This window comes from Labrus mixtus, chromosome 15 (genome assembly GCF_963584025.1).
Source record: "Labrus mixtus chromosome 15, fLabMix1.1, whole genome shotgun sequence".
NCBI classification, from domain to species: domain Eukaryota; kingdom Metazoa; phylum Chordata; class Actinopteri; order Labriformes; family Labridae; genus Labrus; species Labrus mixtus.
Window position 1 is genome coordinate 7950334 of NC_083626.1, and position 17597 is coordinate 7967930.

At 41.1% G+C, this 17597-nt stretch overlaps 1 protein-coding gene and 1 long non-coding RNA gene across 2 annotated transcripts in view; one reads left to right on the plus strand and one right to left on the minus strand.

Moving 5' to 3' along the window:
- LOC132990309 (uncharacterized) overlaps positions 1-17597 on the minus strand; it is a 163099-nt gene that overhangs the window by 80822 nt on the left and 64680 nt on the right. The gene's annotated exons all lie outside the window — the stretch shown is intronic.
- The window catches only part of LOC132990374 (histone deacetylase 7-like), a 67953-nt gene that overhangs the window by 48416 nt on the left and 1940 nt on the right, over positions 1-17597 (plus strand). Inside the window, 19 exon segments of the mRNA XM_061058613.1 lie at positions 180-289; positions 1025-1056; positions 1058-1100; positions 1652-1823; positions 2265-2464; positions 3013-3216; positions 3908-4127; positions 4694-4827; positions 5171-5291; positions 5896-5945; positions 6563-6670; positions 8318-8373; positions 8780-8867; positions 9269-9388; positions 9518-9615; positions 15543-15661; positions 16044-16177; positions 17201-17282; positions 17382-17520. Of these exon segments, the coding sequence (XP_060914596.1) occupies positions 180-289; positions 1025-1056; positions 1058-1100; positions 1652-1823; positions 2265-2464; positions 3013-3216; positions 3908-4127; positions 4694-4827; positions 5171-5291; positions 5896-5945; positions 6563-6670; positions 8318-8373; positions 8780-8867; positions 9269-9388; positions 9518-9615; positions 15543-15661; positions 16044-16177; positions 17201-17282; positions 17382-17520 (2230 nt within the window).

The window sequence follows — 17597 nt, forward strand, 5'->3', positions numbered from 1 at the left end:
CACACACACACAAAATGAATGCTAATGCTGACTTTTTGTGAAATATTTCGGTTTTCATTCTTTTCTAATATGTTGCATATATTTAAATGTTATTATAATGGTTTGGATTAAATGTGGTTTTATTGAAATGCGATCAATAAGCTTTAATCATAATGTAAACTCTCCCCGTCTCTCGTCAGACTCGTCCCCCAGCAGCAGCAGTACTCCCGTCTCTGGCTGCAGCTCTCCTAACGACAGTCTGCCCAATGAGAACGGTCTGCTGCCATCTGCAGGCGGCCTCTCACATGAGGTAGCAACTACACACACACACACACACACACACACACACACACACACACACACACACACACACACACACACACATTATGTTTTCAGCACTTTCCAGATCTTGATAAATGTAATCTAGGCAAACATCAATTGAAGTTAAAACTCTCACTGCAAGAAAAAGCTGAAATTAAATAACACAAATCGGTGCATTACAATAGAAATGAGAAGTTACTTTTTGATAGGGTTTGGGAAAATGCAGATGTTGCGAAATCTGTTCAGACAGCTTCAGCTGACTTTGAGAGGTGTAATAAAACGTTTGCATTATTAAAAAAATAAAAAAGCGAGGTCGTTTCATGTTCATGAGCTGCGCAGAGACGCTGAGTAATGACATGTTTTAAACAACGACACAGGAGCGGTGTTTGTCAGCCGTCGATACATAATTCATTTAATCACATAAAGTCGACCTTTGTCACACCTGCTGCAGACGTCTGACTCACGAGTCCCGCAGTGACCGCACAGCTCAGAGAGAAACACCAGCTTAGGTTTAATTAAACCGTGCAGGTTTGGATTACTGTGTTGGATTGACATTTGGTCGCTAAGGCAGGAAAAGTCAAGACAAAGACAAACTGCATGAGATGAAAATGAGCTCTGAGGCGTTTATGCCGGACAGTATTTTTGTTAATTACAAAATTAACTTTAGTTTAAAATATACACAAAATAATATCATTGAATTGCCTTTTATCTGTGTCATTTTCAGGCCCAGAAGCTGCTGCTTCGAGACGGCACTCTGGACCCTGCCCACCATCACACTGGGACTACCAGCCAACGCCAGGGTAAACACTCAACTAAAACAGTCGTCTGTAATGACAGCTGATTTCTTCTTCATCACATCTTCTCCTGAAAATCAGTCAGAAAAGCGCTCTCACAACATCTTTAGGTGTCTGACAATCCTGACCAAACATTTAATTCAGACTAAAATGTTTGGAAATGGGGATATATTTGAATATAAAACCAGAATATAGATTACTCTTACTGATTTTTTTCAACAAAAATATTTCTGCTATGAGAGTTTTGCAGACTAAATGATGGACAAATTGCCTGCAGAAGATGTGTTTTAAGCTGCAGTGACTGAAGCTGCACCGTGTGACAGTGAACATAGACCACTTACAAAGCTTTCTTTGCATTAATAAATCCCATGACTGTGAAATCACGTTGAAATCAATGAATAAGTGAATGAACTGGACCACCTTCACTGTCATTTTGCATGAGAAAATACAATAAATAAAGGAGGGATTATGCTTTAAAATACTGATTCACTATGACCTTGATATGTGTGTGTTATTTTAATGGAAGTGTCTAACTGGGTTAATAACCGTGTGTGCAGGCTGAAGGAGATATGTCCTCTCTGAAGCTCGGTCAGATGCCGCTGGTTACAGCCGGGGGCTCGCCGGTCTTCCTCCCTCTGAGCAGAAAGGATCAGACGGGGCAGCTGAACCCTCACCTGCCTGTCATCATCCTGGAGCCCTCTGGACTGGTGCACTCTCAACTGCTCTCTGGTGAGGCACATTGTAACTGGCCAAGATGTAAGATATATGCAGATTAAAATGTGCAGTAGGCTGCATAAATGTACACATAGTTCACTTTTATCAATTTTAAAGGGAATGGTTATTTTGGCAAAGGGGTTTTACTTTGAGTCCAAGATGAAAGAGCACTACCCAGTGACATTTAGAATAATTATGTTTACTTCAATGGATTAGCAATTCAATTATTTATGCACTGTTGTACTTAAATTCTTTAAATCTTCTTTTGTCTCATCCCCCTCAATAATGGAAAACAACTTCTCTGCGTTGTATAATTTGTTCTTGTATATTTCTATATTTGTTTAATGTAATTAGTTAACAAGGAAAAAGAGATAATTGTTACTGTTTGAAAACCATATAATTGAAAGTCATGTTTGTGAAACGTACCAACTTTCCTCTCCTTTGTCCCTGAAAAAGTTCCAGGCTTAGACCCCGTCCAACTCCAGTTCGCCCCCCAGTTAGACCACCTGACTCCCGGAGGCGCTCAGCACCACAAGCCCCTGAGCAGAACACGCTCGGAGCCCCTCCCTCAGAGCCCCCTTCACACACATCTCCTCCAGCAGCAGCACAACACACAACTACTAGAGAGGCTCAAACAGCAAACTCACCTGGGCAAGGTACACACCCCTCTTTATTTATAGAACAGAATAAGCCTGATAGGCAGTTTTTATTGATCCCTGAGGAGGACTTGTTTTTATAGCAAGTTCCCCCTCTCTCTGAAAAATGTTTGAAATGAAAAATTGTTTATTTTTCACATCTTTCAGAGATGGTCAAAATTAAAGAAACGGGAAGTGAACAATACAAAAGAATTGATTGAGTTTTGCTTTTTGCAAGGCGAGAAGCTTGTAGATGGTACTGATGTATTTATCAATAATGAAATTGTCTACATAGATTAAAAGATTATTTGAATTGTTTACCATTAATGGAGGCAGTGTTTCTTCCATTAAGACTGTCTGTCTCTTGGTAATTTGAGTCCACACAAGTTCCCTCATTACAACGGGCGTGTGTTCCCACTGAAATCTTCACTCACGCATCCATTCCTCTCTTTTTTTTTTAAATCCATTCAACACATTTGATGTCTTCTTGAACTTGCAGTAACTCTTCTGCACAGAGTCTGATTTCTTGCATTTTTTACAACCTACAGTATATGACTGTATATTTGCAGCTGATGTCCAAGTCCAGCGAGAAGCCCAGACTGCATCAGATCCCCTCAGAGGACATGGACTCAGAAGACGGCGGCGGGACATCGCCAACAGAGCCAACCTATCAGAGCAGAGCGAGGGCCGAGTCACTGAGGGAGGCGGGGCCAACAGCATCCAAGAGCCATGAGGAGCAAATGAACCTGCAGCACGCACTTATACTCAACCAGGTAGGAAGACGTGGCAACCAGATAAACAGACATATACACAAACTGATCTTCATCAAACAGTCCTGTAGGTGGCAGCATAACTCTTTCCCTTCCGTGATCCTATCTGCTGTTGCAATGTTTTGTGGTTTAACAAGTGCTTATTACATCCCAGTGGTTATTTCAGTGTATGATGTCACATGAGCTGTTACTCTTTCAGAATGTGTGCAAGTTACTAATCTGACAAACCACACAGTTAGACGTTTTTATTTGAAGGGGTAAGAAGAAGAAGAAGAAGAAGAAGATGTAATAACAACAAAACATAGTATGCTTAATTTCAGTCAGAATTAGAAACAGAATAGAATAGTTTGAGTGACCTGATTTTTAAGGAAGATCAGAGTCAGCTGTATCTCTGATTCAGAGCTGAATGCTTGATACTGGCCGAGTCAGATTACTCTGGATGCTAAGGGATAATAAGCTGAAGAAGTTCTGTTACTTTAAGTGTGTGCCTAGAATTTAAATCACTTATTAAAAGGGGTGTACAGCTGCAAATCATGAGCAGAGCAATCAAAGTGATGTCATGTGCACACAATCAAACCATGTGTCCTCCACAGTGATTTATTCTGCACTTATCTTTGCCTTCTGTTATATGTATGATATAAGTTTGATTATATTTATCAGTTAAGTATCCTTTACACCTTCACTCGTTCTGTAGTCGTTGCTATGGGAGCAGCAGAAGCAGCTGCAGCAGCTGCATCGACAGATGGAGACCCTGGCAGTGCCAATGATACGCGGCGGTGTCGGAAGTGGATTGGGTGTCCATCGTCCCCTTTCACGCACGCAGTCATCCCCCGCATCCACCTCGCTCACTTTGCCTGAGAAACCTTTGAGCCTGACCACGCAGGACGCCAGCAGCAAACCACGCTTCACCACCGGTGAGTTCTCCAAATGGACTTTTTAAACATAGAGTGTTGGGTGTGAGGTCACAGATGTTTGTTGCATGACCTTGTGCATCTCTCTTCTGAATATCAGGTCATGTTTTTAATCCTTTTTGAATCATTCTTCACTGTCATTATCAGAGGGATTGTGTGTCTTGTTAGAGAACTTGAATAATCCTTGTATTGTCCGAATCAAGCCCCATGCACTGACCTGTTGAGGAAAATGTCAGTCACAGTAGTAGGAGTATTGTTTAAAACTCTTGTGGTGCATTTTAATCAGCGGTAAAGGATGTTATCTGAAGCAAAAACGTCCTGTGTGCATACGATACAGAGAGAGAAAGCTGAGTTCTAATACTCATAGAGCTGTACTGGCATTGCCTACATGTCCCAGGATGCATTGCTTGTGAGCAGCTGCAGCTTTGCCCTCTTTGCATCTGTTAAACTTCCTCCCAAAGCAACTCTCTCCCATAACATCTGGATCACATGTTTCTTTTAATATGTATTATTAATTGTTTATGCAAAATGTCATAAAATGTAAAGAACACATGTGTGTGTGTTTGCAGGTCTGGTGTATGACTCTCAGATGCTGAAGCACCAATGTACATGTGGAGACAACAGCAGTCACCCAGAGCATGCTGGGAGGATACAGAGCATCTGGTCAAGGCTACAGGAGAGAGGCCTGAGGGGACAGTGTGAGGTACGACACAGGACACACACACACACACACACACTGACACACACTTATCTAATTAAACCATTTACCATGAGTGTATAAAGAAACAAACTCTCTCTCACGAGGGAGTCCAGGTCAAGACAGCAGCGTAAAAATCAGAGATACAAGAACATACAAACGACTGAAAAATGAATTATTAGCATAAAAAATTTGATTTCATGGGTTTATCTGAAAATAGAAAAGTTCAGATTACAAGTCCATGTAATTCAGTTGAATCAGTATGTTCCTGTCAATGGTTGTGTGCAACAATATGGATATCTTTCACTACAGTATCAATGTCTTGAATGCAAACGTCCTCTTCACACAGAGTATCCGCGGTCGTAAAGCCACTCTGGAGGAGCTCCAGTCCGTCCACACAGAGCGCCATGTTCTGCTCTACGGCACCAACCCGCTCAACAGACTCAAACTGGACAACCGCAAGCTGGCAGGTATGCAACAACGTCGACTGATTTATCGATTATGAAACGATTTTCTTAGAGTATGGGGAGGCAACTTGAAGAAACAGGTATGATTATGGTAGGTTTTTAAAGAAGGCAACAAAGGTAGTAGCACACAAAATGATTGCACAGACCTATGACCTGCCTGCAGCAGCCACAGATTTAGTTTTGTGTGAATGAATTGCCTTCCCCAAGCCAAAATGTGTAATTTAAAAACACATTAAAGTTATTTAAAAGTGAATTTAACAGCCTCTTGATCAGAAACATAAATACCAAACGGTGCCCCAGATGTACAGATTTAGTCAGTAACAGAACCAAAACTATCGAAAAGTGAAGTTGTACAATTTAAAACACAAGTCAGACACTGTGTTCATTACTGAGTCTTTGAAGTCCATAGATTATAAAGAAACAGCAAACATATGTTGGTGCTACAAAGCGTCACTATTTTAATAGTTTTCTCATGACATGAAGAGTCTTTAATGGATTCTGCACGGTCAGCATGAGCCGACTTTGCATAAAGTGATTATGTTGATCAAAGACAATAACTGAAATGTATCTGATATAAATATGAATCTTTTTCTGTTTGTTTCCTCAGGAATACTCTCTCAAAGGATGTTTGTCATGTTACCATGTGGGGGTGTAGGGGTAAGAGTAGCACACGCACACACGCACACGCACACGCACATGCACATGCACGCACACACACACAAGGTACTATTTTTGACCATAGCGTAATTCTTCAAAGCCTGTAGTGAAAGCTAACACAACACAATCACTGCATTGAAATATGATATCGTTTTCAAAGATGAGCAGCAAATTGAAGAAAGAGAAAATTAGAAAAAGGACGGGATGTGAAAGAGGGAAAGAGAGTTGGCTAACGTTGGCCTGACAGTCCGTGTCGGACCATGACAATTCAGACTAATAAGAACAACATGTCCATGACTGAGGAGGATGAAAGAAATTATTTAATTGTCCAAGCCAGAGGGACAGTAATGCCACATTGAGAACAAACAGAGGGAAGGGGGAAAAAAAAGCGAATGGAAAGAAAATAATCAGAAATATGGATCTGACCTCAGCCTGGGAGAGAAAGCTGATGATGTTTTTACTTTTGAATCAAAGCGGAACGTACGGTCCTGCATGCTCGAGGCAGAGTCCTCGTTTTCACTTCATTGTCCCAGAGGAACCTCAGACATAATCAAGATTCATACAGTACAGATTGTGAATAATATGACATGTGTTGTCTATTTACTTTTGATTTGCAGGTTGACAATGACACCACCTGGAATGAGTCGCATACCTCTACAGCATCTCGCATGGCAGCAGGCAGCGTTGTTGAGCTGGCCTTTAGAGTGGCTAAACGAGAGCTAAAGGTGAGGAAACAATAGATTTCACCTGTTCCTGTTACCTTGCACTCTTGCTTGAGGCACTCACTGCACATAATGGGTTAACAGATGAGCTGTTCCCAAAGACTGAACAAAACAGTATTCAAGCAGTAACACCCAAGCCATTGTCCTCACATCAGAAAACTATGGATGGAGTTAATAGAAATGCAATCATTATAGCATGGCTGTGTTGTAAATATTTATTGCAGGAATGTTGCAACAACACAAATGAAGAGCAGCCCTTACACAGTTCATTAATAACAGACTAATCATGTGAAAAAGTTGGGACAGCCTCATACAGTATCTTTTGGAAGAGATATATTTGCAGATTTAACGCTACCTCCATCCTCAAGGAGTTCCTGCTTTCCATCCCTAATCACAGCAAGAAACTCTTAAGTTACAGTGAGGTTAAACGTCATCACTGTGTACTAGTGTATGTTTCCTGTGTGTCGGCTACAAGGTTAAGAAAGACGTGCAAACTTAGACAATGCATGTGGCAAATGACTGTTGTTCACCCTGCCTAAAGGAGCTGCAGGACCACTTCAGAGATGAACCGCAGGGACATAATTTTTTCTCCAAATTTGATTTATACTCTTGGAATTTTTCATTTTCATAATTTGAAACCATTCTAAAAGTTAAAAAAAAACGACCTGAAAAGAAAGAAGACCAACAATGCAAGAACAAAAGGATAGAAAATGAAAAGCATCATTTACCAACCTGAGGCTCTTTTGATTCTGCAGTGGTTGAACTCTTTTTGTCACACTACAGTTACAGCGACTCAGCCTAAACTTAAAGCCACTGAGGGGCTACATAGACGGGCTAATTTACTAATAGATACGCGTGTCTTGGCTTCGCTCTCGAGTGTCTTGTGAAATAAAACAGTCAATTTATGAAAGATTGATTTCCCATTAATAATGGTCTATACTTTCATTATGCAAGATTCCAACATTGTCTGTAAATTTCCAAACAAAGATTCACTCATAACACTCCGTATATATCTCCTACAAAAGTTAAACCACATTATGACCTCTCCACTTCCAAAAAGCTGTTTTTGAGTTTTGCATGTTTAAGGGAATGTTTGCCAAAGGTATTAATTTACAAGACAACAAAGCAAGTCTTATGAGTGTCCTCCATTGTCTCACATCTCCAGAACTTGAGCAGTTTGGCTTTATGTTTAACTCACTGAAATAATACTGTACAAATACACGCTGACCCTAATTCACTGTCTTTGTAATATTAGTCAAAACATGAAATCAGCACAAGATTTTCTAAATCCTTCATGCTGTATGTGAACCTCCAAAATAACAATGAATGCTCATAAATCAATGGTTTTAGATTTATTCTGGGCTCATAGTCAAAAGGAGTAATTGAAAACCATAAAAAACTGAAGGGAATTCACTTCATTTAACTCAAGCCTTTGATCATGACTGAAACAATCTTTATCTTTTTAACAGTAGTTCAGAGTTTTGTTCAACTTCTTATTAGATTTTTTTGACGATTGCATTAAACCTTTAAGGAAGATCTTTCTTCCTATAACTGGTGCCAAAAATGTTGCAAAAGCAAAAGAAAAGCTTTTTTAGCAGTCCTTTACATCCAGTGTAATACTGATTAATGGTGTCTGTTTCTCCTGCACAGAACGGCTTTGCTGTGGTCAGACCGCCAGGGCATCACGCAGACCCCTCTAATCCAATGTAAGTGTGTGTGTGTGTGTGTGTGTGTGTGCATGTCTCTTATTCTCATGTGCAGCCTCATCAAAGACAGTTGCCCTCTTGGTTTTTGCACTGTCAGATGTTATTAATGCAGTGATATGGAGGAGATTAAGGAACAAAATAAGGACGATTTATTACGAAGATATTTTCTCTTGTACTGATGCTTTGATGACTCATCTTCTTCTTTTCATTTGTCCTGACTTAAACTCTGCTCAGCCGGTGTACTTTATTGAACTTATTTAACATGAAGTTATATATGCATCACGCTAAAACAAACAACAAACGATCAACAAAAGAGGGGCTGAAAATCAAAGAAACATGAAGCTTTTGTCCTCTCCAGGTTTTACATTGCTCAATGTTGTTAAACTTCTCCCGTCTCTTTTTTTAGGGGTTTTTGTTACTTCAACTCTGTGGCCATCGCCGCCAAGCAGCTCCAGCACAAACTCAGCGTCAGCAAGGTCCTCATCGTTGACTGGGTAAGACGGCTCGTTCACTCTCGTCTCATGTCGCGTTCATATTGAGGAAAATATGGTGACATTCCCAGAAAACTCTTATTTACTGGAAGAATTGATGTGAAACTCAAAAGTGAATATATCTTCTGTGATACAAACTGAACGCTGAGATTTTAGCACTCGGAAAAAAATAGCTAGGTGGTCACGGGGCCTAACATTAGCACACTAAATCCTGCTTTTTCTTTTAGTTAACCCAAACTTTTCTCCACTCTAACCAGGCAGTGCATTAAACAACAATCCTTAACCTTTTCATTTTGTTTGCATCAAATTGATCGTATGTATTTAGCCAGCTTTTGTTAAGAAACTTTATTTCTTATATTGGTATGTAAAAAACAAACTTATGTTGACCATTATTCTGTTGCTAGGACGTTCACCATGGTAACGGAACCCAGGAAGTGTTCTACAGTGACCCAAGTGTTCTCTACATCTCGCTTCATCGCTACGACGACGGAAACTTCTTCCCTGGCAGTGGCTCTCCAGCTGAGGTCAGTGACCTCCAGTGAACTTTGAGGCGCATTCACAATTTTAGAGCCGGATTACAAACAAAAACAATCATAGGTCACTTGTTCATCACATGACTCATGACTACAATAAAACACCGGTTCTTGTTTTAGGCCGGTTCTGGAGCAGGGGAGGGCTTCAATGTGAACGTGGCGTGGACTGGGGGACTGGAGCCACCGATGGGAGATGCTGAGTACATCGCTGCTTTCAGGTAAAACCGACTGCTGCTCTTTTTAAACGATGCAACACAACAACAAGACAAAGAAAGTGATAAAGATGAGTGACATATTAAAGGGGTGTCTTAAGCCTGGCTCAGACTGCAGAATAATCTGGCTGGTTTGAGGTCCGATTCTTCTTTCCCAACAATCGCAGGGTCGCTCCCGACTCGAGGCTGCTCGGAATCGATTATCTGCTCAGATTATCTTGTAGTGTGAGTCGTATAAAGATCCGATCTTAACGTCCCCGATCTGCTTGGCGATCTTCTGGGACGCACTGATTTATTTCAAACATGTTTGATATTTAGAATTTAAAATCTTGATGATTTTGTTTCACCATCCTCCTTGCAGCCTAGGCAGTAGACATCAGAGTACATTTTTAAACTAGCTGTCTTCTAGTTTTATTGATCAGTTTGAGGACATTCAGTGAAGCAGTAATCCGACAATTGATCTTCTTTCCTTCTCGCTGACCCACAACAAAGACGCTTTTTGAAAATCCAGCCTCTGACGTACTTCCTTACGTAGTTAATAATCCTCGTCATTTGGAGAGCATGTGTGTGGCTCACCCTGCTTCCAATAACTTCAGATGCTTTACAGTAAATGAGCTCAAGGGTCCCGTGTTTGACAGATTTGGGACGTTTACTTCCTGCTTGTGGGTTTGGATAATTGTCATCGGTGGGTGTGTTTGGCACCAATAAAGTTTCGGTTGTGTGGGCTGTTTTGGTCGTCTGGTGCATCAAACCTAAGGAAACTGTGGTGACTGTACGGTTACAGGAAGAGGGGCACAGTGGCAAAGTCACAGATGGAGGGAGGTGGTGGGAGGCTGCGGGGCTGCGGGCACAAGCATGCATAATGTTTATGTACCTAACCTGAGCAGAAACACTCATGTTTAATCATGCACAGGGGGGTTGCCCATATCATGAAACTAATGAAATGACAAACCGGCTTCAGCAATGATCTTACTCACTGAATGTCTAATCATTACGGTGTCCCTCCATGAGTACACAAGAATATTATATTAATCAATGTGTAATTTAATCAAACATCATGCTGCTTTTTGAAGAGTTTTGATACCTTGATGTTAAAGCTCCTGTGAAGAACTCTCAGGTTGGGTTGCTTTTGCTTCCACCTTCAGACAAAACAGAAGTCAACTCTTTGCTGTTATTGCACTTGTGTGTGTGTGTTTGTAAGAAGTGTTTTATGACAATAAAAAATCAGATCCTTCTTAATTTAAAAAGTCTAATGTGACACACACGTGAATCTTTCCCATGGAAAACTTAAAGAGAAGATTTTTCTGCAGCATGCTGTTGATCGCCCCGTGCAGCAGGGTGACATGCAACTATAAAGATATTCTCTCTGATATTCTCATTTTCTCTTGAGCTCTCATATAGATACCTCAGTATGAATTGCATAACCAGTAATGAACTCCTTACAGGAGGTTTCATCCATCTGAGGTGTTTCTGAGCTAAACAGTGATTCACAGGCAGCTCCGGGATCGTCTTTGTGTAGCATGACCCTGACCTCTGACCTTCCTGTGGAGCAGAGCGGTCCATTTCTCTCGCAGGGGGGGTTGCACCAGAGTGTTTATGAGGTTGAACAGCTCTAGTCCATTAGAGTGACGGGTCAGATTTATCCATATCTCTGTAAGGCTAGACAAAACGATAAGTCTGCAGAATATGTCTCATGTTTACCGGGCTGCAATAAATGCAAACTCTCCTTATAACTGTTTGTTCTGAGTGAGTGGAGAAAAACAAGATTTACATCCTCTGGGTTTAGATACAAACTTTTCTTTTTCATAATGATGTCACCACGACAACATCTTTGAATGCAACTTTGATTTGTGATACTTTTGATGTTTGCAGATCCATCTGCTCGTAGTTTGGATTAAAAGTTTCACTTCACATCAAAACTAAATAGAAGAAAGTTGTGAGCACAGTGTTTCGAGGTAATGCCTCCTTCAGGGTCTAGTTTTCATACTGAGAGACCTCCCTAAAGCTTCAGACTTTGAGGAGTTTCTGTGTTCAACAAGTGGAGCATTAACAGTGGGGTTTGATCCTTCCACAGCTTGATATCATGATAAATATTTAAACCAGAAAATGTTTTGAAAACTATTTAATGACTAAATTGAGTTAGCAGTCTTCAAAGTCATCAGAGGGTAAAGTTGAGAGGAATGTGCCTCCTTTTCTAAAATGGGAAAAACAACTCATCATACGTTCTTATTTTTTCTTACATAATGCCGATCATATGGTCCGATATTCAGATCCGATCTGGACCTAATAGAAGCTCTGAGTAATTCTCTGTTTGTTTCTATCTGCCTGCAGCCTCTGATGATGACAGTCCACAACATCAAAAACTTCACAGACAATAATATTCATTTTAAGATGATGTGAGTTTGGATCCCGGATTTTCAAACTCAAACAGTTTTGCCACAGAAACTCACATTTCCACCAGTGCAGTAAAATATAAAAAGAAATGCACCCTTTAAACCACACCATCAGTTTTTGTGGCCCCTGAGAAACTTATGAAAAGTGAGTAAAAAATAGTGAAGGATAACTTTCAACAAAGGTGAACAAAGGGACAATGTGATTGCATGTTAGCATCTCAGCCCAGAAGTTATAACTATGTATCATCATGACATTTGTTTAAACTGGGCATACACTTTACGATTTCAGGCCGATTTCGACCTGATCCAGAGTTGTTAGTCGTGGGGTGTATAGCCAATCACGGCCTGATCAGCTGTTCCCGACCAGTCAGATCATTTCTTGGCATGTTTGATATTTTGATCATTTGCGCAGCGAGAGCAGAGCAAAGCACACACTGGTAGACAACGTTCAAAATCACCATGGCAACATCAGTCATGCCTGTTTAATCAGTCTTCCACCTCCTTTAATGAAAGAGACATTGGCAGGAAATATCTTCAGACCTCCAGCTGACAGGGAACATTTCTTATGATCCAGCTGCTAGTTAGCTTGTGTTTATTGGTGATGCTGGGGGTGTGAGAGAGGAAGAGCGATTCTGCCGGTGTGTGTATTTGAGCCATGCATGAATCAACTGAAATACACATCTATTGACAGTTGTGAATGCTCAGCCCAGATTTAACTCGTATGCTGTGAGCTCTCAGGTCGTGCCCGACAATCGGGTCGTACAGTGAGAGCACTGATTGTCAAATAAACCAAATTGGTGTCAGTGCATCAATCTGAGTTCATCTGTGATCCATTTATACTGACCCCAAAACATCAATTGGTCCAGCTCTAGTATATTATGAGTAAATAACTGCACTACATTTACTTATTAGTCAAAGAGGCACGGGTTAAACCGATGCTAATGAGATGTTTTGAAATGTAATGTATTGATTATTATTATGATTAGCCTTTTGGTAATTCTATGTGGAGCCACGTTGAACATTTTAACGAGAACGTTTCTCCTTTCATGGCTTTAAAATCTAAACAGCCCACAATCTCCTATTCACCACTCACCCATCGCGCACCCCCTCACACACACACACACACACACACACACTCACACACACTCTGTAATTAATACAGTTTGCAAACATGAAATGGTCTGTGGAAGGTGGAAGAAAATAACAGTCTCTTAAGGTTTTTAATGGAATACATTTTATGGGTTAAACTTTGGGAGCGCTTGAACTTCAGAATGGGGAGCTTCGGTGCATTTTCACCTTATCCTTCACTCACACCCCCCCAACCCCCTCCCCTTCTTTCCATCACCCCTACCCTCATCACACACACACACACACACACACACACACACACACACACACACACACACACACACACACCCAGTCTCCACTGATTGATCTTTAATAGCCCCCCCCTCCTCCTCTCTTGTCTGTAGTTTCTTTCTCATGGAAGCAGCGTGGCAGCTTTAATGGGTCTACAGGGGGGAGCTGGTTTCTGGGTTTTGCGGTTAGGTGTGCGCCTGCTCTGCCGCATATCCACGTGAGGATGATGAAGTTGATGGAAATTATCTAATTAATCAAAACTCGACAGGATGAGCCAGGGGGATTATGTACCCTCTACCTATAAAGTTTCTGTTTGCATGTTTGAAATCGCGCTGGAATGTGTTTGTGTGTTTCATCTCGGTGTCCTCAATTTTATCTATGAGCTCATGTTGTCCATCTGCATGCGCTCATGACAGCAGTATGTGTTTGGATGTATGTGCGTGTGTCCAGATATGTGTGTGTGTGTGTGTGTGTGTGTGTGTGTGTGTGTGTGTGTGTAAGAAGCAGAGGGAGGGAGGGAGGGAGGGGGGGGGGGTCTCCACAGTCCCCAGGCAGAATAATGAAGGTAAATGGATCCCAGATGGACTGTTTTTCCTCTTTTCTCTGTGTTGTCAATGACGTGAGGAGAGTGACAAGCCTCTAATGCGAAACAGACTCACACACACGCCGGCTTTGAACTCGGCCGGCATCATCGAGCCGCAGAGCTGAGCCTCTCTCTCTCTCTCCGCCCAGGGACAGTACAGCTCTCTCTCTCTCTTCTAAACAACAATAGCATTAAGAGAAATCTTCATCTGTTTGAAGTCCACAAACAACAGAAAGCAGACGTGAGAGCCGATATATAACAATACGACTCTGTCAGGCAGACTTGAGCAGCTTTTTAACAGAGAAACAATAAGTCCTTTGTCCGCTGCCAAGTCTGGAATCTGCCAAACTCAGGTTTAACTTGTCATGTTAACAACTCTTTAATTTGATTGTTGATCTCTGTCGGGCTTCTTGTGAGCAGACTGGTGAAATAAATCCTCCATGTTTAAGTCTTTCTATCATTGAATCAGCAGAGCTACAACTGGTTTTAAAAGTAAACTCTGTACTACCCGTTTATTTACCAATTTTAGCAAACAGTACATTTTAACAACATCACTTATTTATTAAATTAATCTGAATGTTTATGCTGTAAGATTAATCTTCCTTTTGCTTTTGATTCAAATGTTTACATTTATAAAACCTAATAATATTAACCTGCATGCTTTTACATTTTTATGTTATTTCTTATCTTTTACTTCTTTGAAATAATCTAATTCATTTATTGATCTTGATTCTTTTATTTTTTAACGGACCAAACTTATCAGTGTGTGTAGTGTGCTTCTGTAAAGACCGGAGGGATGCACTATGACGCAGAATTTGGGGTTAGTAAGTAACTTTAAGTTTAATCCTGCTTGTTTAGTTACATTGGTAACTTGCTGCAAAGGAGCAATGCATGAACCATCTAATGAGCAGTCAGCTGCAGGAGGACGCTGCTGAAGAGTTAGTCTACAACTGTCATACACACCTAATTCATTTAAGTCCTTTGGTTTAGTGCAGGGGTGGGCAACTGGCGGCCCGGGGGCCACATGCGGCCCCCATCAACCCTCAACGTGGCCCTCAGGTCAATTTTCACATATCAATTAATTTGAAACATGAAGAAATCTGCCATGAAATCATGAAAACCAGAAATATGTCCATGACAATATTGTCCATGACAATATTTGATCACTGGTATATGTTGACTTAAATTTGAGACATAATTGACTGTAATCGTTTTTGTATTCTACAATTTGGCCCTCTGGCAGGGAGAATTAAATGAACGTGGCCCTTGCTGTGACCAAAGTTGCCCATCCCTGGTTCAGTGAGTCCGCCCATCTTGTTGTTTCTGAACCCTTTAATGTGTCCTTCTTCAAAGATGGCGGCATGTTAAATCCAGAAGAGTCCAAACTTCTGCAGCTAAACAAAGATAACATGTCAAAACCCAGGACGCTTAGCATTACTGCTCAGTCAAAAATAAAATTACACACTGGAGATGTGTAATTTATGACTTTGAGCAACCCTTTACTGGTAACCAGTAGGAACCGAAACAACACACACACACACACGCACACATGTCTCCGTCCCTTGAACTGACAGTTTCCTGTGATTGTGTCCCTGCAGGTCTGTGGTGATGCCCATCGCTCAGGAGTTCTCTCCAGACGTGGTTCTGGTGTCTGCTGGGTTCGATGCTGCAGAGGGAAACCCCGCTCCTCTTGGAGGGTACAAGGTCTCCGCCAAATGTAAGCACAGTCCTCCACCACAGACGGAGCGTCCTTTACCTCAAGGGATCTTTTATAGGAGCGGCCAATAAGAACTCTGTGGTCCTGTGTGTATTTAGAGTTATTAATAGATCATCACAGCACCTGTCCATCATGGACCAAAGAGCTGGAGTAGTGCCTCCGACTGTGCATCTCTAATGTGACCATAATTATAGTCATTAGTAGCTCGTAGATTCTGAGGGAGGATCCACAAGCTTTAAATATACGTTTGTTTTCAGAGAATATGAACTCATTTGGGAGCTCATGATTGACATTTACTTGCTAAACTTTATTCTTATTGGCTTTGGCTTTTATTCATGCTACATGAACTTTATGGGTGTGGTGTTTTTTTTTTCTACCTCAGGTTTTGGCTTCCTGACCCGCCAGCTGATGTCTCTGGCAGGAGGCCGTCTGGTTTTGGCTCTTGAGGGAGGTCATGACCTCACAGCTATCTGCGACGCATCAGAAGCCTGTGTCAGCGCACTCTTGGGCATACAGGTAAAGCATGCTGGGTAATTGACTTCTTTTGGAGGGCGGTATTTACATTGTGTGCTGAGAGTTTAGAGTGTGAGTGGGTTTGGAAAGGTCAGGGAATGACTCGCAGAATCAAGAACAAATCAGGGGATTTTTTCTGTTTTTTGATAGTTCATTAATTTATTGTTTTTCTGGTAATACACACTAAACTTGTCCGCTACTGCTTAAGAATTGTCATGAGGTCACAGCTTGTCATGAATGCAACTGCACTTCTGTACATATACACCTCTTTAGACACCCATGTCACTGCCTGGATATTCACACAGACGACTGTCAGAGCAGTCACAATTATCTGCCACCAGGATAGTTAAAAAATATAAATTTTAAGGTCAGATCTGTAAATGGACTCTGAAGGAATTTGTGTTTTACTGGCGAGAAATGTATTTATAGTTTGATCAGCAACTCGGTTTACCCCTGCAATGTTGTTTTAAAGTTTACAAATGATTTGTGGTCTTTGTTTTTATATTTTCATGAACATTAGAGGTGGGGGGGAAATAATTGATTTATGTTAAAATCGAGATTCTTATGTTGACATTTTAAATAGATTCATAACTTCCAAAAGTCGATTTTCTTTTTTGGCTAATCAGTCACTCCCTGCTAAGTGCTAAGTCTAGCTCTTTAACTCAGCAGAAGGCCAAATGGAGCAGCAAGAAATTCAAAAATAAACTTTGAATCCAGACTCGCTCCAAGAATGGAAATTGAATCGTTAGACACCCAAAGATTCCCAGCCCTAATGAACATAGAGAAATACTTTTCTGACATATTTTTAGACACTACTGTTCTGTACTCCACATAGTAGTTTATGAGTTTTGTTACCTTGTTGAGTTTGTTATTTTAATTTTAATCTGCATGTTTGTCTACTTCTAATCTGATGACAGTATAACACTGAACCTCTTCAGTGATTTAAAAATGATTGACAAGTTGCCTGTGATAAAGGTCTAAAGATGGTGATTTAATCATCTTCATGTCCGTCTCTCCGTCTTTCAGGATCCACTGGCAGAAGAAGTCCTCCTCCAGAAGCCCAACGCTAACGCAGTCCGCTCGCTGCAGACCGTCATACAGATACAGAGTGAGCAGCACTAATCTTCATTTTGGGTATTTTGACCTTTATCCATTCTTAAAACTCAAAAAAAGCATCCTTAAAAATGCATCCCTTTGGTTGTTGCAGGTCAGTACTGGCAGAGTGTGAAGGCCTCCAGTGCATCAGTGGGTCTGTCTCACCTGGCTGCTCAGAGGAGAGACTGTGAGGAGACGGACGCTGTCAACGCTTTGGCCTCGCTCTCTGTGGGAGTGCTTTCCAACAAGAGGTACAGCTCAGCAAAAACACACGCAAGAACTTATAAACACACTTAAAATGACAGAGATAACCATTCAATTCTTTCCC